This window comes from Terrapene carolina, unplaced genomic scaffold, assembly GCF_002925995.2.
Source record: "Terrapene carolina triunguis isolate 2854851 unplaced genomic scaffold, T_m_triunguis-2.0 Scaffold633, whole genome shotgun sequence".
Lineage (NCBI taxonomy): Eukaryota > Metazoa > Chordata > Testudines > Emydidae > Terrapene > Terrapene triunguis.
Genome location: NW_020664984.1, coordinates 2,800,534 through 2,822,444, shown reverse-complemented (window position 1 = coordinate 2,822,444; position 21,911 = coordinate 2,800,534). Strand labels below are relative to the sequence as shown.

Below are 21,911 nucleotides of genomic sequence, written 5' to 3'. Positions count from 1 at the left end.
CAGGGAACTGGGTTGTATTGCCGGCACTGCTACTGACTCCCTGTATGGTTCTGGGCAAGTCCCTTAGCTTGTCTATCAAAAAGCCATCCAACCAGCTCTAATAATGATACTGATCTATTTCAGAGGAGGTTGTGAGGTTCTGCTCATTCACATCTGTAGAGTGAAACTCACCCCTATGTGAGGGCCTGCACAGAGGCTATGTGCTCTTTTAAGTCCCCTTTAAGTCTTATTTTGAGGACTTAAGTAGCATTTAAGGGCACGTATGCCTTGGGCTGGCCCTTTCCACAGGGCTGAATTTGAGCCCTGATCCAGGAAGGCATTTAAGTATAGACTTAAATCCCATAGACTTCAATACTGTGATTAAAATTAAGCACATGCTTAAGCGCTTTGCTGAATCAAGGCCTTAGTCTCAAAAAGGCGTAGAGATCCTCTGGTGCTAAGTGCCATGTGTTTGTAAAACACTGTTATTTATTAGACTTTCTTAGAATGTGAATTAATTTCTCTTAAACATAACCCTTCATTTTGCCTTACCACAGTATTCCCTTCCCATACGTCGCTTGGTAAAATAAAATGGATTGTTAGACTGTAAAGTGAGAAGGGACTGAAAATCGAATCTGACCTCCTGCATATCACAGGCCAGGGGATTTCCCGGTATTAATTCCTATTTGAACTAGAGCAGATCTTTTGATTTAAAAGTTGCCAGGGATGGAGAATCCACCACCACCTTCGGTAAATTGTTCCAGTGGTTAATTACACTCACTGTGAAAAATGTCCAGTCTGAATTTGTCCAGCTTCAACTTCCAGCCATTGGATCGTGTTAGATCTTTGCCCGCTAGATTGAAGAGCCCATTATTAAATATCTGTTCCCCAGGTAGGTATTTATAGACTGGGATCAAGTCACCCCATGACCTTCTCTTTGTTAAACTAAATAGATTGAGCTAACTAGATTAATGCGTTGCTCTTCTTTAGTGCCTCTTATGCAGGGATCTCAGCACTTTCTAGACATTAACCAATTTCCCCGAGCACCGCTGTGAGGTAGATAAAGATTATCCCCATTTTACAGATCAGGGGGGCCAAAATGGAGGCACAGAGCGGTGAATTCCCCCGACAGCCATGGGAGACGTGACTGCTCAGCATGTCTGAAAAATTAGGCCACTTAGGGCTTGGTCTGATGCTTGCTGGTGTCAGTGGCAAAGCTCCCATCAGAATCAGGGCCTTACTGTGGTGTCTGTCTATGGATCACGGTGCCTGGCTTGAGGTACCCAGCTGTGAAAAGTCTCAGCCCAAGTGACTTGCCCATGGCCGTGTACCCAAGGACAGAGTAAATGTCCCACTTATGTCTGCTGTCGGATTAAGTGCGACTCCAGTGGCTCCTTGGCCCGGTGCTGGATCTCTGCCCAGGAGATGGATTCCACCCCCGCTGAGTCAGTAGCCGAGCTGGAAATAGAAACCCAGACTCCCAGTTCTGCCCTCTGATCAGTACACAGCCCGGCTTCCCAGATAAGACACTTAAAGTGCTTTTGGCTGTTGCCTGATGATTAAATCAAATCCCCCTATCCAGTCACTTGCGTATTGGGTCCTTTGCTTTAACTGGCTTTTCCATTTGCAGGCAAAACGATTAATGTCCTTCGCTATTAACATTCCACCTGCCTCCTCTGGCTTTTTTTCTTCTTCTTCTTCTTCTTCTTCTTCTTCTATTTGTAACATCAGTAGAAATCAGCAAAACTATCTAACCCAATGCTTTGTCTTGGGGCTGCAGAAGATACCATGGGTAAGTCGTCAGATTAGTTTAAGTGCTTTCTTTGTAACTTGGTACCTGTGGAATGTCAGAATAAAGCCATGGTGGTTAGGACGTCGATTTTTAAACAATAAAACAAGAGGAGTGATGAAAGGCAAGATTTGAAAAAAAGAAGGCAGCCGAGGCCTCGGAGCTAATTTATGTAATATCGCTATTAAAAACAATGTCTATTCAAGACAGCAATTTCAAGCCTGCACTGTTGGCTTAAAATCGAAATCCAATAAACCTCTACTATGATTCCTCCATGAGGTCAGTGTGATGGAATTTTGTGGACTTCTAAAATAAGACATCATTAGTTTTCAGGAATGTTTCATGAATCACAGTCAAAGCCCCTTCATCTTTGCTTGCATACATTTCAAAATTGTGCACTTATAATAAAATAATATATATTTTCAGAACCCGACAGCCGGCTTTCTCCTTGGAATAATATCCGCAGTCCTGAAAGCCCATTATCTCTCCCAGTTTACATAACAGATGAGGTGAAATCTCCTTACCAGCCTTGAGTCTCCTGCCATTCACTTTTAAAAGTCTTAAGCTTATGGGATTGGTGATTTCTGTTTATTGTATAGATCTGCATAGTTGTTACGTTCTTCTAGAGAGCAGTGGAATTTCTTGGGATCAGGGTTTGTTTTAAGGGATATAGTTAGTACTATGGTAATGTATAGGAGACCAAGGCATGGACCTTGGCCCCCTTGCGTTATGCGCTTTACAAACAGAACAAAAGGGCAATTCCGGCCCCAGAAAGTTTGCAACCTAAGCTTAGAGTTGGGGGGAAGGTTTTATTTATCAGATATCCCAGCACATATCCTCAGCATTCTGAGACACATGGCCCTGGTAGTCTGGGGGCTGTTATTATAACCCGTCCTTCCTTTCACATGGAGATCCCCAGCGGAGGGCCACCAAGGTCGGCAAAAAGCTGCCATCTGGAAACAAATTCTGATGGCTTCGTCTCCAGAACATCTTTGACCCACTCCTGGGGTGAGATTCATCTCTGTGCAGAGAGGTCTAGGCACCACTTCAAATCCTGAATGCTTAAGTGTTGTCTGACAACCTCTGTCTTGGCTACCACACTGGGGATTGTACCAGCAACCAGGGACCTTCAGAGCTAAAAGAAAGACTCTATGCAGCTTGGGCTAAAGAGCCAGATCTTCATAGAATCTTAAGGTTGGAAGGGACCTCAGGAGGCCATCTAGTCCAACCCCTTGCTCAAAGCAGGACCAATCCCCAGACAGATTTTTACCCCACTTCCCTAAATGGCCCCCTCAAGAGTTGAACTCATAATCCTGGGTTTAGCAGGCTAATGCTCAAATCACTGAGCTAGCCCTCCCCCTGTAACATTTTGTAACATATCAAGTCCACACTACAGTTTTGCTGGTTGGGTGTGTGTAAAAACCACACCGTCTCACCAACATAGCTACGGTGGCAAGGTGTAGACGCAGCGGTGCTGACAGAAGAGTTTTTTTGGAATAGCTAAAGTCATTTGGGGAGGTGGTGTTTCTATGCTGACAGGAAAACTCCCTCTGTTGGCACACGCTGCGTCCTCACTAGGGGGCTTTGCTGGTGTAACTATCCTGGTCGAGCTGCATCAGAAGAGCCTGTGTAGTGTAGACAAGGCCATAGGCTCGCTGTTCTGTGGCTCAGCCCACAGGGGGATGTGTAACACCCACTGGGTATATGAGTTTTGTGCTGGCTCTCTGCACAGGGGTGAATATTAACCATAGCGATTACGTTAAATGGCATGGTTTTCGCCGGGTGGTTTCCCAAGGGAGATACTTTATTTTTCCCCCCCTCCTCCAGGAGGAAGAGTTCATCGACTGGTGGAGCAAGTTCTACGCTTCGACGGGGGAGAGAGAGAAATGCGGCGGCTACTTAGAGAAGGGCTTTGACACACTGAAGGTAACCTCATCTCCTTGTGGCTGAGGCCTTGTAGCAGCTGGCTGACAATGATTGTCCATGGAGTGAGATTTATTTTAAAAGGGGAGCGCCAGTCGAGGGGTGTTTTTTCCAGACCTGATTCTGAAATCAGTGGGAGTTTTGCTGTTGATTTCAATGGGAGCTGGGTTGTGTCCTTGGGACATCAGTGGCATGACTCCCATGTGTAAAGTTAAGCACATGAGTGGAGCTGGTTGTGGAGCCCTCCCCAAAAAAACCAAAACTTTTTTTGGACAAAATTAGAGTACTGAACATTTTGGCCGACAACCAAAATAGTTCAATTCAGAAATGCTGCCGGGGTGCCTCATGGAAGCTGTAGTTTCAGTGCCTCATGCTCCCATTCGCCTCTATAGACCCGGCTCCCTGGTCAGACTGCATCTCTCATAATGCACAGTCTCCCCTCTTGGAGAAGGGTGGCAGTGCATCATGGGAGTCCTTGGTCATGGGAGATGTAGTCTGGCTGGGGAGCCCAGACCATAGAAGAGAAGGGGAACATGAGACAATTGAACTGCAAGTCTCATGAGGCACCGAGGCACCCTTCCTTAACTGAAGTATTTCTTTTTAGGGGTGTTCCCTTTTTTTTGGTGAAAATTTCAGATTTCCTCCAGAAAACAAACATTGTTCAGACAAATTTTGTTTGGTGGAAAACCCAATTTTCTGTTGAAAAACAGTTTCAACAGCTGGAAATGTTTTGACCAGCTGTATGCACAAATAGCTGTTCGCAGCATCGAGGCTTATGGGCTGGGTGTGGCGGGGAGCTACCAGTCTACAAGAGTGTGGGGTGGCCACTCATTCATTCTCCAAATATTGGTCATTCTTGTACCACCGGGAATGGCATGGGCCTGCCGCCGGCGGCGTGATCTCATGTGCACGGCATCTGCAAGGTCACACCAGTGGGGGCGCAGTGGCATGCTTTCAAACTAACATACCCCATCTGATACTGGACAAAACCATGTCTGGTTTTGTTTCAGCACTGGGCTGGGCACTAACCACCCAAAAAGAGGACTGTCTGGTTTATAACCGAACAAATGACCTGCCTAGGAGAGCGTGTACCTCAAGGAGAGGAATTGTTAAGGCTGGTACAAGAGGGATGAATTAAGTCCTCAATCCCACAGTGACGAGTGTAGCATAACAACCCCCGTTGAATGTAAACCAGGGAAATCATCGCCTGGCTGCCAGGAACGGTGCGATCCCTTGGGCCGTGGAAGACCCTCCATGGGGAAGCAGCGGGAGCCCTGTTGCTTGATAGGTCTACACTGGAATTCATAACCCACGGCTGGCTTGTGCCAGCTGACTTAGGCTCACGGCGCTCGGGCTAAGGGGCTGTTTCATTGTTGTGTAAACATTCAGGCTCAGGCTGGATCCCCGGCTCTAGGCTCATGCTAGGGGGGAGGGTCCCAGAGCCTGGGCTGCAGCCCAAGTCCAAATGTCTTCCCCTCAATTGGTCAGCCCCACGAGCCTGAGTCAGCTGACCTGGGCCAGCCGCGGATCTCTAATTGCAGTGAGGGCATACCCTGAGTCATTTAAAACCTCAAAGTGCTTGGAGAGTGACAATCCCACGTTGGCCTCAAGGGACGGTCTAGGTCAGTGGTCTTCAATCTGTGGTCTGGTGACCCCTGGGGGTCCGCAGACAATGTCTAAAGGGTCCGTGAAAGGTTGTTGTTACCATAGTGATCAGAAAGGGCTTCTCCACCCCAATCTCTAGGGCTTTGAGGGTAAGGAGATACAGAGGCATCTATGGTATTCTGCAGATGGTGTGCACCCTGTGCTTTATGGGTGAAATTCATCCTTTTACTCAGAGGGGTTTTCCTCCTTAGGTCTACGAGACGGAGCTGGAGAATATGGAGGAATTTGAGAGGCTCTCCGACTTCTGCCACACCTTCAAGCTCTACCGCGGCAGAACGCAGGACGCTAACGAAGATCCCTCGGTGGTGGGGGAATTCAAGGTCCGCTGGACGCTCTTTATACCCAGAGTCACTTTACCTAGCAGTAGTCAATTGGAAACTAGCAGCTAATCCGTCTAGCACCTGCCCATGAATATTTCTTGGTTATAAACCATGGAAGGATCTGTTGGAACCCAGGCCTGACAGAAGTTGGGAACGTTGCAGAGGGCAGAGCAGACAAGAGTTGGTGCTTAACACGCTGGATGCGATGGGTGTGTCTACACTGCAGACACAGGGTGTGATTTCAGCTCGTGTAGACCTACCGCAGCTAGCTCTAATTTAGCTAGTGTAGGGCGCAGAGCAGTGAGGCCGTGGCAGCTCGTTTAGCAAGGGCTAACCCCGAGAATAATTACCCAGAGTTCCTGGTGGGTTTGTTCAGTGGCTTCCCTGCACATGTGTCTGAGCTCGCTAGTTCAAAGCTAGGCGGGCTATGATTGATCAAGTTGCAATGACACCCGGTGATTACAATGGAGAGGGGCTCGGCAGAATTGGATTTGTACTTTCTTAAAATTTCGGCAGCGAATATCAATGCTTGTTTTGAGTTTTTTCCCCCTATTTTTATTTACTGAAATGTTCACAGTTGCGTGAAATTATGGGTTGGAAGCATTTATTTTTATTTTCATCAATTTAAAGTTTCACAGTTGCAGGGAAGTATGGAGGGCCAGACGACGAGGGTGTCAGATAATTATTTAATGACAAGAGATGGAAAAAGTTAAAGCTTTATAATGGTTAAAACACAATCTGTCAACATTGTATGTCATAGAATCATAGGGCTAGACAGGACCGCAAGGGTCATCTAGTCGAACTCTCTGCCAAGATGCAGGATTTCTTGTGTCCAAACCGTCCAAGACAGATGGCACTGTTGTATGCAGTGTAGTTGTAGCTGTGTCGGTCCCAGAATATTAGAGAGACAAGGCGGGTGAGGTGTAATATCTTATTGGACCAACTTCTGGTGGTGAGAGACAAGCTTTGGAGCCACACAGAACTTTTCTTCAGGTCTGGGAAAAGTATTCCTAGCCTCACAGCTAAAGGCAAGGTGGAACAGATTGTTTAGCATAAGTAGTGAGCACATATTGTAAGGGACCATTCAAAGTAGAATGGCCCATTAGCACCTCTGCAGTCATAGGACAAAAAGAGCGGGGTTAGTGGGTTACAGGTTGTAATAAGCCAGAAATCCAGTGTTTCTGTTCAGTCCATGGGTTTTTGTGTCCAGCAAAGTAATGAATCGTTGGTGTTGATCACTGTAGCAGGGGAGATATGGCGGCAGGTTTTGTATCGTGTTCTAGCAAGGTTTGGTGCTGCTTTGAGTTGGTGTGTCCTAGTCTGTGGGGAGCTTCTGCTGATGAGCTTGCAGAGGTTGGGGGGTTGTTTGAAGGCCAGAAGAGGGGGTTCGGGAAAGATTTCTTTCAGGGTGGGGTCCCCATTGAGTATGGGTTGTAGTTGTTTGATGATACCCTGTCTGGGTTCCAGTGTGGGGTGGTACCTGACAGCCAACTCAGAGTGGCACCAGACCCTGCTAGAACAACAGATGTAAAACCTGCAGACATATCTTCACTGCTACAATGATCAACACCCCCCACAACACACCTTTCAAGATCCCTGCATCCTACACATACTGTACCTCATCCAGTGCATTAAATGCCCCAATGACCACCATGTGGGTGAAACCAGACAATCGCTGCGCTCTCGAATGAACTCACACAGAAAAATGATAAAAGACAAAAACAACCTATCGCCCGTGGGCGAACACGTTTCACCAAGCGATCACTCCGTATCTGACCTCTCAGTCCTCATCCTCAAAGGAAACCTGCCCAGCACTTTCAAAAGATGGCTGCAAAACACTAAGCCTTGGTCTCCACTACAGAATTCCTTTGAGAGAGCTATGTCGCTCTGCTCAGGCGGGTGAATAATCCATACTCCTGAGCAACGTAGTGATACCGACCTAAGCGCTGGTGTAGACGTCTCCCACTGACATAGCTACCGCCTCTCGCGGAGGTGGAGTTATTAAGCTGATGGGAGAGCTCCCTCCTGTCGGCTTAAAGCGTCTTCACTAGAAGCGCTACTGGTGCAGCGGCACATAATGCAAATTTCTGGCGTAGACCTGCCCTTAAAATCACAGACTGAACAGAGACACTGGATTTCTGGTTTATTACAACAATCTGTAACCCACTAACCCCCCTCTTTGTGTCCTATGAGGGCAGAGGTGCTAACGGGCCACTCCACCTTGAATGATCCCTTACAATATATGCTAACTATTTATGCTGAACAATCCGTTCCACCTTGCATTTTGCTGTGACGCTGGACATACCTTTCTGAGACCTGAAGAAGAGCTCCTTAGGTATGTCTCCACAGCAAAGAAAAACCTGCGGCTGGCCCATGCCAGCTGACTTGGGCTCACGGGGCTCGGGCTGTGGGGCTGTTTCACTGCTGTGTAGACTTGGGCTGGAGCCTGAGCTCTGGGACCCTTGCACTTCGCAAGATCCTAGAGTCCAGGCTCCATCCTGAGCCTAGACACCTACACAGCAATGAAACAGCCCCACAGCCCGAGTCCCGTAAGCTCGAGTTGGCTGGCACGGGCCAGCCGCGGGATGCGAGTTGTTGTGTAGACACACCCTGTGTGTCTCAAAAGCCTGTCTGTCTCACCAACAGAAGTTGGTTCAATAAAAACCTGACCCACCTTGTCTCTCTGACATCATATGTCAAAATTGTAGCCTTAAATCAACTCTCATTAGTTCTCAAGCAGCATTTTTCTTACTTGGCCTGTCGGTAAATTTAGATTATTATCGATGGAAATATTTTTTGTTGGTTTCTGTGTGTACAGTGAAATCAATGTTCACCGGCATTTACCGATAAAAATCGAACCCTTCCACGGCTAAGTGTAGACAAATCCCAAGTCACCTCTAGAGCCCATGTAATGGATAAGATGTTAGTCCTGATGCAATGGCCTGTTATTATTTATTTGTATTGCAGTAGCACCTAGAAGCCCTGGTCTGCTCCACCCCATTGCGCTAGGAGCTGTACAAACATAGAACAAACAAACAATCCCTGCCCCAAAGTGCTTACGATCTAAGTAAGAAGAAGTTGCACTTAACACCATTGTAGTGTTGCTGGCAGAGTGCAGCTGCTGTGTTTCACTCAGAGGGGGCAGCATTTCAGTGGTGGGCAAGCGATTCTCCACAGTGCGTGTGGGAGAGAGAATGTGCATTGTATGCTGTCACCAGAGCACTTTGGGATCCTGCCGAATGAAAGGTCTTGTAGAAACAGAATGTGTTAGTGCTTATTAGGATGAATTATTTACTATTAGCGCCCCCGTGGAGAACTGGTCATAAAAGTGTACTAACAAACGCAGTCAAAGCAACGTCTGACTGCCTTATCCCCTGGCGATGGCTACATTCTGCACTTCAGAACCGATGCAGGCTTAGACATAATCCATGTGGAAAATCACATCTGGAGTCAGCATTGCCTGTGGCTGACTGGGTCAAAACAATGGAGTAACTTTCTTCCGTGGGGTGGGGAGAGCATGTGTGTGAGAGGACTGCCAGGCTGTCTATGCAAGTGCTCGGAGCCAGTCCCTTCAGGGCACTCGCTCTGCCGGTCTCTCTTTGAATGGATCTGTAGCACATGATGCTTTGTGCGTGTAAAGCACCTTTTCATCTGAGGATCTCGGCTCCTTAAAAACATTAAGAGCTCAATTCTCATTTGCACTAATGGTCCTTTGCACCATTCTGGCAGCGTAAGGGGACAAATGACAGTAGTATAAATGAGAATCAAGGCCTAAGTAATTCTGCCCCAGGCGACCCATGCATAGTAATTAACAGCATATAGGATATGTTTACACTGCAATTAGACACCTGCGACTGGCTCTGGGCTGAGGGGCTGTTTAATTGTGGTGTAGACGTTCAGGCCCGGGCTGGCATCTGGGCTCTAGGACCCTGCTAAGGGGGAGGACCCCCCTTGCGAGCCCGAGTCAGCTGGCACGGGCCAGCCGCGGGTGTCTAACTGCAGCGTAGACTTACCCATAGGCATCACTTTACCAATCTACTACTGACTTGCAGCCCCCTCTGGGTTGAAACACAGCGACAGTTTAACAGCTTTAGGACAGGAAGTGAAGGATTGCTCCTCTATTACGTATGGCGCTCTGTCCCCCTCTGGTGGTGTGTGGGACACAGAGAGAGGTTACGCAGCGGAAGGGTACGCTGAAAGATTCTGAGGTTCCATCCTTCCTGCTGACGACTTGCCTGGGGACGTGGTGTTACACAAGCAGCATTGCACTGATTTGCCCTGAGTTCAGTCACACAGTTGCCAACTATTAGCATTTGTACTGTAACACGCCCGCATGTGCACACGTGTGACTGCTCAATGTCTTTTCAGGGCTTGTTCAAAATGTACCCCCTCCCGGATGACCCAAGAGTGCCGGTTCCACCACGCCAGTTCCATCAGCTCCCAGCCAAAGGACCCCAGGAGTGTCTCATCAGGATCTACATCATCCGTGCCTTCGACTTGCAACCCAAGGACTCCAACGGAAAGGTATCCTTCAGGGGAGCATCTGGGAGACGTGGCAATGGGGCTGAGGGCAGAAATGCTGGGGTGGAATTCCCTGGCCTGTGTCAGGAGCGGCAGAAGCACCCTAAAAGTGTGGGGTGCCCGAACTGTGGCCCCGCTCTAGCACCACCCCTTCTCTCCAAGGCCCCATCCTCGCACCACCCCTTCCCCCTGAGGCCTCACCCTTGTTCTGCCATTTCCCCCGAGACCCCGCCCTCACACTGCCCCTTCTCCCAAGACCCCGCTCCCGTGCCGCCTCTTCCCCCCAAGACCCCGACCCGCTCGCTTCTCTCTGCCCCATCCCCTCATCGCTCACACTTCTGGCCTTGGCATCTAGGAAAAAACTAACACCAACTTGTTTCTTCAAAGTGTCATTTCCATGGTTCTGAAGCCCCAGGGCCTAAGCTCTTCTATATTGTTGTTGGGCTTTTCAGTGGGGCAGGATGCAATATCCAAATTCATTTCTGCCCAAAACATCAAAGGAAGCAAAAATTTCCTTCAAAAAATAATTTTTTTTTGAGAAATCTTCAGAAACAATTTTTTTTTTACCATTTAAAATGAAAAGAAAATTGTTTTTGGTTGAAATGAAAAATTTCCGTTTTGTTTCCATTTTTAAAAAACAACAAAAACCATTTCCTGAAACTCCCTTTTCAGCCTGGAAACGATTAAAAAATGGAGCGGAGGAGAGGGAGGAAAACCCAAAACTGAAAATCAATTTTTTTTTCAGTTTTCAAAAACTGACACGAAATGAAAACTTTCCTTTCCATATAGGAGCTTTCCTTCAAAGAATTTCAGTGAAATCAGAAGTCTATTGGGTTGGAAAACCATTTTCTGTCAAAAAAAAAAAATATTTAAGGTTAAACCATCTCCCCTTCCCAGTATGCTTTGATTCTTCCTGCTTGATGCAGCCAGGAGAAAAGTGGCCACTTCTTACTCAGTGCCCGTGCTCCTTGTGTTAAAGAAGTATGGGCTGGATGAATGGACTATAAGGTGGATAGAAAGCTGGCTAGATGGTCGGTCTCAATGGGTAGTGATCAATGGCTCCATGTCTAGTTGGCAGCTGGTTTCAAGCGGAGTGCCCTAAGGGTCGGTCCTGGGCCCGGTTTTGTTCAATATCTTCATTCATGATCTGGAGGATGGCGTGGACTGCACTCTCGGCAAGTTTGCAGATGACACTAAACTGGGGGAAGTGGTAGATACACTGGAGGGTAGGGATAGGATACAGAGGGACCTAGACAAATTAGAGGATTGGGCCAAAAGAAATCTGATGAGGTTCGACAAGTGCAGAGTCCTGCACTTAGGACGGAAGAATCCCATGCACTGCTACAGACTAGGGACTGAATGGCTAGGAAGCAGTTCTGCAGAAAAGGACCTAGGGGTTACAGTGGACGAGAAGCTGGATATGAGTCGACAGTGTGCCCTTATTGCCAAGAAGGCTAATGGCATTTTGGGCTGTATAAGTAGGGGCATTGCCAGCAGATTGAGGGACGTGATCATGCCCCTCTATTCGACATTGGTGAGGCCTCACCTGGAGTACTGTGTCCAGTTTTGGGCCCCACACTACAAGAAGGATGTGGAAAAATTGGAAAGAGTCCAGCGGAGGGCAACAAAAATTATTAGGAGGCTGGAGCACATGACTTATGAGGAGAGGCTGAGGGAACTGGGATTGTTTAGTCTGCAGAAGAGAAGAATGAGAGGAGATTTGATAGCTGCTTTCAACTACCTGAAAGGGGGTTCCAAAGAGGATGGATCTAGACTGTTCTCAGTGGTACCAGATGACAGAACAAGGAGTAATGGTCTCAAGTTGCAGTGGGGGAGGTTTAGGTTGGATATTAGGAAAAACTTTTTCACTAGGATGATAGTGAAGCACTGGAATGGGTTATCTAGGGAGGTGGTGGAATCTCCTTCCTTAGAGGTTTTTAAGGTCAGGCTTGACAAAGCCCTGGCTGGGATGATTTAGTTGGGGTTGGTCCTGCTTTGAGCAGGGGGTTGGACTAGATGACCTCCTGAGGTCCCTTCCAACCCTGATATTCTATGATTCTATCTTTGAGTTATGTCTGCTGACTTAGCCAACCAAGGGCTGCTCCATCCCTCCCTTCTAAAAGACCTGTGGGACAGTGAAAACCCCCTGAGGATCTCAGCATGGATTCTTCCCCTCCACACTGGAGTCTCTGGCTATTATCCCCCAGGCCGTTTGCTGAACTGAGACAAAATAAGGGGATGTGTTCCTCTAAGTGTGGGGGTCATGCATAGGTGTAACCCGCACACCTCCTGGGTGTGGTGTTCTGTCCCATCTAGTGGCACCAAGACCACTTAGAGCTTAATGAGTCTGCTACAGCCCTAGCTGAGGGTCACATGGCTTTGAGTTCATGCAGTAGCGGCTTATGCATTGAGCTCCAGAGGTCCCAGGTTCAATCCTGCCCCCTGATGACCGAGGTCTGTCGGTGTTACATAGGCACTGACTTCTATTTTTCCCCAGGAGCGCTCTACCCCTGCTCCGCCTCGAGGCCCCACCTCACTCCACCCCCTTCCCAGAGGCCCCACCCTTGCTCCATCTCTTCCTGCCCCTGCTCCAACCCTCCCCTGAGGACCCCGCCGCTCACTGCTCTCCGCCCTCCCCCAGCCGCCAAACAGCTGATTGGCAGCCCTGCCGATCAGCTGTGGCTGGTGGGTGCTGATCACCCTCTATTTTTTTTCCATGGGTGCTTGAGCCCCAGAGCACCCACGGAGTCGGTGCCTATGGGATCATGAGATCTTCAAGGCAACTCTGTTAATCCCCTTCCATGCTGCGCCCTTGGTTGCTCGTCCCCACTGCTTGTCCGTGCGCATACAAGGCCAGGAACAGGAGTCGCAGCTGGATCAGCCAGTACTAGCATCTATGGGAATTTGCTATGAACAGCAAAGGGACAGATTCTGCTCCCCTTGCTGTCGTGGGGTGTTACTCAAGGGCCTGTTCATGGAATGAGGGGTTGATCCACATGACTAAGGGTGGCAGAATCTGGTCCTTGTTACTATTGTTGTTGAAGATGAGTCTGTAGCAGTCCCACCTCCTGTGTTCTTTTTTTCCTCCTGTCTTTGTAGTGTGACCCCTACGTGAAGATTTCTGTGGGAAAGAAATCCATAAATGACCAGGACAATTACATCCCGTGCACGCTGGAGCCCGTCTTCGGAAAGTATGTTTCTCTTTCGCTTCAATTCCAGGTGGGGACGGTGGGACTTGCCTCCCAAGGCAGGATCACAAGCAGAGCGGAAAGAGCAGGAAAGGGAGAGGAAGGCAAAGGCTGGTGTCAGAGAGCACGGATGGTCTTGTGGCTGAAGCAATGCTTTGGGACTTGCAAGGTTTTAGTTCAGTTCCGGACTCTGTGTGATCCTGGGCGAGTCATTTACTCTCTGTTCTTTATCTGTGAAATAGGGGTAATAATGCTACATAAGAACAGCCGTACTGAGTCAGACCAGTGGTCCATCTAGCCCAGCATCCTGGCTTCCAACCATGGCTGGTGCCAGGTGCTTCCAAGGGAATGAACAGAACAGAGCAGTTACGGAGTGATCCATCCCCTGTCATCTAGTCCCCGCGTCTGGCAGTCAAGTTTAGGGAGCACAGTTCTGCATCCCTGACCATCTTGGCCAATAGCCATTGATAAACCCATCCTCTGTGAACTTATCTCATTCATTTTTGAACCCGGTTATACGTTTGGCCTTTAAAACATCCCCTGGCAACCGGTTCCACAGGTTGGCTGTGCGCTGTGTGAAGAAGGACTGCCTTATGTTTGTTTTAAACCCGCAGCCTGTTAATTTCATCCGGTCACCCCTGGTTTGTGTGTTATGTGAAGGGGTAAATAGCACTTCCTTGTTCACTTTCTCCACACCGTTCATGATGTTATCGACCTCCGTCACCTCTCTGCATTGTCTCATTAGGGCTAGAAGGTCTTCAGCTCACGGGCCATCCCTTTACTGTGTGTTTGTGTGGCCCACAACACAGTGTTGATCTGCTCTCAGTGAGGGCACTAGATGCTACCATGATACATGTAATAATAACAAGCTTAGCTGTCCCGAGCAAGCTCCTCAAGCCGAGGGTAGGGTCTCTTTTACCAGGCTTGGCTTCCAGCCAAAGACCAGTCTAGACAGAGTTCTGCCCCTACCACCCCGTCGCTAAGACGAGACGGAAAACCCAGGTCCCGGCTGCTCATGGCTATTAAAGCTCCCATTTCACAAGAGTAACCCTGGGATCCTGGCTGCTCTCCAGCTTGGCCAATTACGATTTGCGGACCTGAATTCCTCCTGCCGCTTTAATTGGAGACACAATCCCTCACTTCCCCTCCTCAAAGCTGCTGCACGGTGGTGGGGGTGCTGTTAAAAGGGCATCACATTCCACCTTGGAGGCAGCCAGGTTTCAGCAGCAGGTGAAGTGACTCCCAGACCTAATGGGCCAGATCCTGGCCATCGGTGTAAACCAGGACTGACTCCGCGTGGAAGTCAGTGAAGATCAGCGAGGTAAGGCCAGTGAGTGAGTGAGATGAGAACAAGGCCCACCGTAATGCGTGTGCATGTGTGTATAGAACGTCAAGGGAGAGTGAGGACCATCTCCATTGACTTCAGCGGAGCTCTACCAGTTTACATCAGGTGAGGATCTGGCCCCAGTGACTCCAGTGGAGCTACACCGATTTACACCAGCTGGGGATCTGAGCCAGAGAGTTTAGAAATTTCTTTGGGATGCTTCTGGAGGAAAGACCCTCCATTTTAAAGTAAGGTATTATAAGAACATAAGAATGGTCATACTGGGTCAAACCAAAGGTTCATCTAGCCCAGTCTCCTGTCTTCCAACAGTGGCCAATGCCAGGTACCCCAGAGGGAACGAACAGAACAGGGAATCATCAAGTGATCCATCCCCTGTCACTCATTCCCAGCTTCTGGCAAACAGAGGCTAGGGACACCATCCCTGCCCATCCTGGATAATAGCCATTGATGGACCCATTCTCCATGAATTTATCTAGTTCTTTTTTGAACCCTGTTATAGCCTTGGCCTTTACAACATCCTCTGGCAAAGAGTTCCAAGGGTTGACTGTGCATTGTGTGAAGAAATATTTCCTTTTGTTTGTTTTAAACCTGCTGCCTATTAATTTCATATGGTGACCCCTAGTTCTCATGTTATGAGAAGGAGTAAATAACACTTCCCTATTCACTTTCTCCACACCGGTCATGATTTTATAAACCTCTATCATATCCCCGTCATCTCTTTTCCAAGCTGAAAAGTCCCAGTCTTATTAATCTCTCCTCATACGGAAGCCATTCCATGCCCCTAATCATTTTTGTTGCCCTTTTCTGAACCTTTTCCAATTCCAGTATATCTTTTTTTGAGATGAGGTGACCACATCTGCATGCAGTGTTCAAGATGTGGGCGTACCATGGATTTATATAGAGGCAATATGATATTTTCTGTCCCTTTCTTAATGATGCCCAGCATTCTGTTCGCTTATTATTCTGGGGCCACCATTCACTAGTGATCCCCAGCTCTCATCTAGTTGCTTTCCATCCATTGATTGCAAAGCGAGTCAGGACCATTCCCATTTTGTGGATTGGGAAAGTGAGGCACAGGCTTGCTGAAGGTCACACAGAAAGCAGGTGACCTGGGCACAGAACCTGGGTCTCCCATGGCCCAGTCCAGTAGCTCACAGCTCTTGATCAGGCGTGGCAGGATGCTGGAGAGACAGGCAGGCCGAAAAGCCCAGCATCTGCATTGTTCTGTTATGTGATGGAGGGTGGAAGACAACTGTTTCCATTGGCTTGTCTGTCCTAAGAGGTGATCAGCAACAGACCCCGGGGAAAGCCAATCACCCCCAGCTCTTCTCCCTGTCATGGGTGGTTGTGCCTCATGGTTGGAGCAGGAGTTGCTAGTCAGGAATTGGAGCCCAGGGTCACAGGTGAGGAATCGGAGCTGAGGGTCAGGAACGGGTTACCTGTATTAAGGCTGGGAACAAGCAGACACAGGGGCTATCACAGCCCTGGGTGAGTGCTTTGAGCAGCCACTGAACTGCCGCTGCTGCTGGGCTTAGGAGCTGGTTTGCTGCCTCCTCCCACCAGTCAGGAGGTGGAGCCAACCAGGCAGCTGACTCCAGGCCAGGACCTGATCCCTGACACGCTCTGGCTCTTCCCCTTTCCACAGGATGTTTGAGCTGACCTGCACTCTGCCTTTGGAGAAGGACCTGAAGGTTACTCTCTATGACTACGACCTCTTGTCGAAGGATGAGAAGATTGGCGAGACCGTCATAGACCTGGAGAACCGGTTCCTGTCGAAATTCGGGGCCCGGTGCGGCCTGCCCCAGACCTACTGCATGTAGGTACTTCCGATAGCCCAGGTGGCACTGAACTGCCCTGTCGGGGAGATGTGGCTGGGTCAAGGAGGGAAGATACCCAGCGCCATCCTGGGCACCTGCATCTGTTGTGGTATCAGCACACCGACACGCCAGGGAGAGGCGTTGCCAAGGGAGCTCTGGGTGATGTGTCAGGATGTCACCGTCATGCCATGTGATGCCTCCTGGGCCCTGCATGGCTGGTCCCAGAACCCCCAGGGCTTCCCACGAGCACGTGGGAGTCACCCTGCCAAAACCAGGGTCGTCCCTCAGATATTGGGGTGGGGGCAGGTTTTAGGGGAGGTTTCAGGGGAGGCTGGATAATGCGCTCAGGGGGTGGCAGCCACGGAGGGGGAGGCAATATCCTAGTTACATGGGAGGGGGTTCTGGTATGGGAAAGGTGGAGACCCCCTGGGTGAGGTGGCCTAATAGGATAGGGAATAAAGGACGGGGCTGAATTTTGGCTGGATGCTCAAGCCAGACTCCCCCTGTCTGTGTAGCCGTGCTGCTGGAAGGGGGCATCAGGGGCCCGGTACAGTTCCCGGATTCTCTGCCCTGCCTCCCAGCAGTGGTACAGGGGACAGCAGTTGAGGGAGAGTCGGCCCCGGGAGAGAGGAGCTGGCTCCGTAGTTTCTCTCTGTGTAGCAGCTTGACCTGGGTGTCTCAAAGGGAGGGGCCCTCAGGCCAGGCCCACAGCAGCTTTGCCCGGCTGCACCAACGTGGGAAAACGTGAACGAAGTCCCAGCCTCGTGCGGTAGGTGTGTGAGACAGGCAAGACTTTCAGGTCACTTCCTGCTAGTGTGCAATCGGTCCCTACAGTTTGAAATGTCTCAGCTAAAGGGGCTCCCCTCATCTCCCCTGGGAGACGGCCACATTCAGCCTGAGGTTTCCTCTGCCTATTCTGGGGGAGATTCATCCGCAGGCAGGGAGCCAGCGCAAGAAATGGGCCCCGTACGGCCATTATCTCATTGTGCCTCGGTCTGTCCCCTAGAACAGCTCCTCTCCCGCCGTGGTGCTTCCACCCTCAGCTCCTTGCTGACTCTTAGAGTTCAGTTTGGGTTTCTTTAAAAAATATCCCGGCCTCATTCACCCCCGCTGTAGTTCTGCCCGGCAGTTGCCCCTGGAACAGTCGCGGCCCTTGGAGGCGGGGTGTATTTTACAACACTTTGTTTTTACTAATGTCTTGCTTCAGTTCTGGACCCAACCAGTGGCGAGACCAGCTCCGACCTTCCCAACTGCTCCATCTCTTCTCCCTGCAACGCAACTGCAAAGCTCCCATCTACAAGCCAGACCGGGTCATATTCAGGGAGCAGGAGTACGTCCTCTCTGAGTTCGGTAAAGGAGTCTCCTCACATCCATAAACCATTTCCCTGCCCCCCCCCCCCCATTATTGCACTGGAGGCTGGCAGCTTGTGAAACAGGGTAGCGAAACTGATGGTGAAGATGAACAGTCGAGCTGATTTACATGAGACCCTCAGATCATGTTGCTTTGAGCAGGGGGTTGGACTAGATGACCTCCTGAGGTCCCTTCCAACCCTGATATTCTGTGATTTTGTGATTCTATGAAAACCCACATGGCCAGCCCAAAGGAGCTGCCAGCATTATAGAATCTGTATTGCTCCTAGAAGCTCCTAGAACTGCAGCCCAGATCGAGGCCCTGTTATGTTAGGCATTGTACATACACATAAGGCCAGTCCCTGCCCCAAAGAGCTCACAGGCTAAACAGATTAGACAGCCCAAGAGTGGGAGAAAGGAAGAATTGTCCTGTTCCTTTTATAGAGGTGGAACAGAGAGATGAAGTGACTTTCCCAAGGTGCTGTGGGGACTCTGTGATATACTCAAGAATTGAACCCAGAACTCCAGTTCAATGCCTTAACCACAAGGCCACCCTTCCATCAGCTCAATACCTTCTGTAACTGGAGCAAACCCTGGCCAAACCCATACGGACACCACTCTCGTCAGGAGGAATTAGAGCCTGGGCCTTCAGCTGCACAAATGCAGGCTCTAGCACCGAGCAGAAGGAAATCTGCCGCAGCGTGCAGGTAGCAGTCTGCTGGACTTGCTGGGTATGTCGCTAGAGGGCGACAAATATCGCATCCACCAGGCCAGCGTAACACACCCTTACCTTTATCCTAATACAGCTTGAAAGGCAGTAGCATTGTCGCTACAAACATGTGTGCGAGCTAAAGCCAGGTGGAAATCTCTGATTTCGAGGACAATCTGCTGTGGTATACACATGAATGGTATTTCTGTGCACGGTTGAAATCTGCCAGGATTCAGCATTTTGCCAGGAGGGTGGAATTCCACCTCTTTGGACTCAAAACGATGTATTTCTGCCCAGCCGAAGAGGCGAAATCGCACCATGCAAATATGTAGGGGCGCCGAAAGGTGTCCGTTTCCTCATGAGCTCTGACAAGCACAAAGGGTGGCGTGATCACCCAGCTGCACTTTGCTTGCAGAGGGGCTGATATTTACAAGTGGCACAGCGACCTGGGGTACGTAGCAGAGATACAAACCACTCTCAAATGTTTTAGGGCTTTGCCGCACAGACCCCTCTTGGAAGGAGCCAAGAAGCAGCCACTTCTTCACAGCCTCCCGTTCTGTGTCAGGTTTTCACCAAGTGCTGGAGAGGTGTTAAGTTGAGTGGGGCTCGTCTCTCCCCAGCCCAGCCTGCCTTTCACCTTGCTTTCTTTTAATGGCAATCACTTCAAAAACAGAACAAAGCTTGGGGGTTTGACCTCAGCGAGATCTGGAAACCAGCTGTGTGTGCAGAGCAGTGTCAGATGTGAACCTGGCGGGGCATAAAGTGAAGCCATTAAATACGAGAGCAGGGGTTTTACAAGCATTGTGCCCAGACCATTATTTCATAACCCCCACATTGTTGGTTTCAGAGAGAGGTTTTTATTTCTGAGCCTCACACACATACACACCCAAGCCAGGTTTCCAGGTCTTGGGAAAAATCCCATGTGTATGAAGTTTAACCACTTCAAGGCACTGCCAAGAAAGAAGCTGGGATCTATCACCTGAAAGCAGCAGAGCTGTAATAATATTGATATAGCGCATTTCATTTCAAAGGCCCTCAGGGTGCTTTGAACTGACTCTCAGCTCTGCTGAAATGCAGCCACCTCTGGAGTGGAGGACTCCCAACAAACCAATGCATAGATATGTGGAAAGAGCAAGTTTTGGCTCAGGACAATTGGAGATACACTCCCTCCTCTTCCATAAAACAGTGTGGGAACTTTCATGTCTGCGCAGAGCAAACCAGGACCTTAGTTGTTGTTCGATCTTGTCCAATAAGAGCAGACAATTCACCTTTTCCCAAGGATAAGGTACGGAGAAGGGAGCTGTGACTGAAACGTGATTCGGAAGGTAGGAAGCTTCTGGCATTCATTGAATGTGTGTCCGTGTGCGTGCACATGTGTGCGGATTGGCCAGATTGTCAGCAGAGGTCAGCACAATGGAGGAACGTTCTGTGCTGGCCTCTTGTGAAAATCTGATCAGAAATATCACAGGGGGAGCTGCTGGGCACTGAATGCTGCTGAAAATCCAGCTGCGAATGGGTGTTTTTATGTAATCACTAAGGGCCCGATTCACCTCTCCAGTGGTTAGGATGTTAACCTGGGACTTGGGAGACCTGGGTTTGATTCCTTGATCTGCCACAGACTCTCTGTGTGACATCGGGCCAGTCACTTAGCCTCTCTGTGCCTCAGTTTCCCCATCTGTACAATGGGGACAGGAGCCCTGCCCTCCCTCATGGGTGTGTGGGAGGATAAATACAGTAAAGTGTGGGAAATGCCATGAGACCTACTGATGAAAAGCGCTATGGAAGAGCTGAGGTTAGTGGAGTTGCTCCTTATTCATAGCGATGCCAGGAGAGAAGACCCTGGCCCGGGTACAAGCTGCGATTTCATTGGTTTCAGCAGTGCCTCTCCGCGGCCCTAGGCACGTTAGAAAGATGGGTTAAACTGACCCATTTTGAACAATGTCAATCAAACCTTAAGAAAAACATATCCAGACCTCTGAGCAAACTCCCGCAAATGGTCCCATTCACTTTCTCTACCCGAAACCAGCACTGGCAATGCGGCTTTTTGTCAGACGCGGGCCTTGGTGGGACAAAGAGTGCTGTGGCTTTCAGAGCTGACCATCCCTCACCAAGCATGCCCCCATCTGTCCCCTTCTCCAGCCAGCTCCTTCCTGGTCCAAGCAGCAGGCTGCTAGCTCACGTGCCCCAAATTGTCACAGCACCCAGGGGACGGGCTTCTGGACTCACACTGACCCAGGGTAGTCCATGGAGTGACCCAGGGATAAGCCGCAGTGTGAGATCAGAATCGGTCCCCAGGTCGGTGATGGATCCATGGAGGGTGTTCGGTAACCTCGCTCGCTGTCTGATCTCTCTGTGGCAGAGGATGGCAAGCCCCGCAACCCACACCTGGGAGCGCCGGAGGAGCGGCTCGCCCTGTACGCGCTGCGGAAGCAGGGCCTGGTGCCTGAGCACGTGGAGACGAGGCCTCTCTACAGCCCGCTGCAGCCTGAAATTGAGCAGGTAGGAGCCACAGGGTATGTCAGTGACCAAGCCTGAAACAGAGCTTCTCTACGGGTCCCACATCAGCCTGCTCAGAAGGGGCCCCGGCAAAGGGTCTGCCATGCATCACTGGTTCATACTGGGCTGCCAAGGACCAGGCATCTGGTGATCCTGGCAGTGCCTTTCTGCGCCATCTGCAGCTGCATCTTGTGCATGCATCCACCAGGGGGTGCTAGGCTTCCCCTGTGTATCATACATAGACCAATCAGGGCCTGATCCCGCAAAGCCTCCCTCCTGCAGAGGAGTCCCATTGGATGGGTGCCCTTGCAGTCAGTGAGGGATTGCAGGAGGTGGCCCTTGGTGTGAGCGGGTGATGCCCGAATAGATCCATCACACAGATTTCGACCAAACTCTTCCGACCGGGGCTAGTTTATAACCCACTAAGTAACGATGGGCACGTCCATAGCATTGAACAGACAGTGATGCCTATAACACCCTGGGAGCAGCATATTGGCTGCCCTTTGCAGAGGGGAAAACAGAGGCGGGGATGGGTTTAAAGACTTTCTCATGGCCACAGAGGAGCGGTCAGGGTTAGGACACAGCATTTCCTTTCCACGCTGTCTACCCCAACAAGCTCACAGTCTAAATAGAGAAGGATTACAGGCCAAAGAGACGTGCAGGGACTTGACTGAGGTCATGCAGCAGGTTAGTAGATGAACCAGGATTAGAACCTAGGACTCAGTCCTCTAGGCTGCATGACATTGTTGTAGGCACAGCAGCAGAAGACATGGTCCTTGGGCTGCGGAATTTATAATCAGACTAAACAC

The 21,911-nt window shown here is 49.8% G+C and overlaps 1 protein-coding gene across 1 annotated transcript in view; it reads left to right on the top strand.

Annotated features, from left to right (window-relative positions):
- DYSF (dysferlin) overlaps positions 1-21,911 on the top strand; it is a 270,372-nt gene that overhangs the window by 207,520 nt on the left and 40,941 nt on the right. The window contains exons 41-47 of the mRNA XM_029913433.1: positions 3,596-3,694; positions 5,548-5,676; positions 10,045-10,200; positions 13,297-13,388; positions 16,376-16,546; positions 17,755-17,897; positions 20,966-21,105. Coding sequence (XP_029769293.1) covers positions 3,596-3,694; positions 5,548-5,676; positions 10,045-10,200; positions 13,297-13,388; positions 16,376-16,546; positions 17,755-17,897; positions 20,966-21,105 — 930 coding nt within the window. The remainder of the gene's footprint in view (positions 1-3,595; positions 3,695-5,547; positions 5,677-10,044; positions 10,201-13,296; positions 13,389-16,375; positions 16,547-17,754; positions 17,898-20,965; positions 21,106-21,911) is intronic.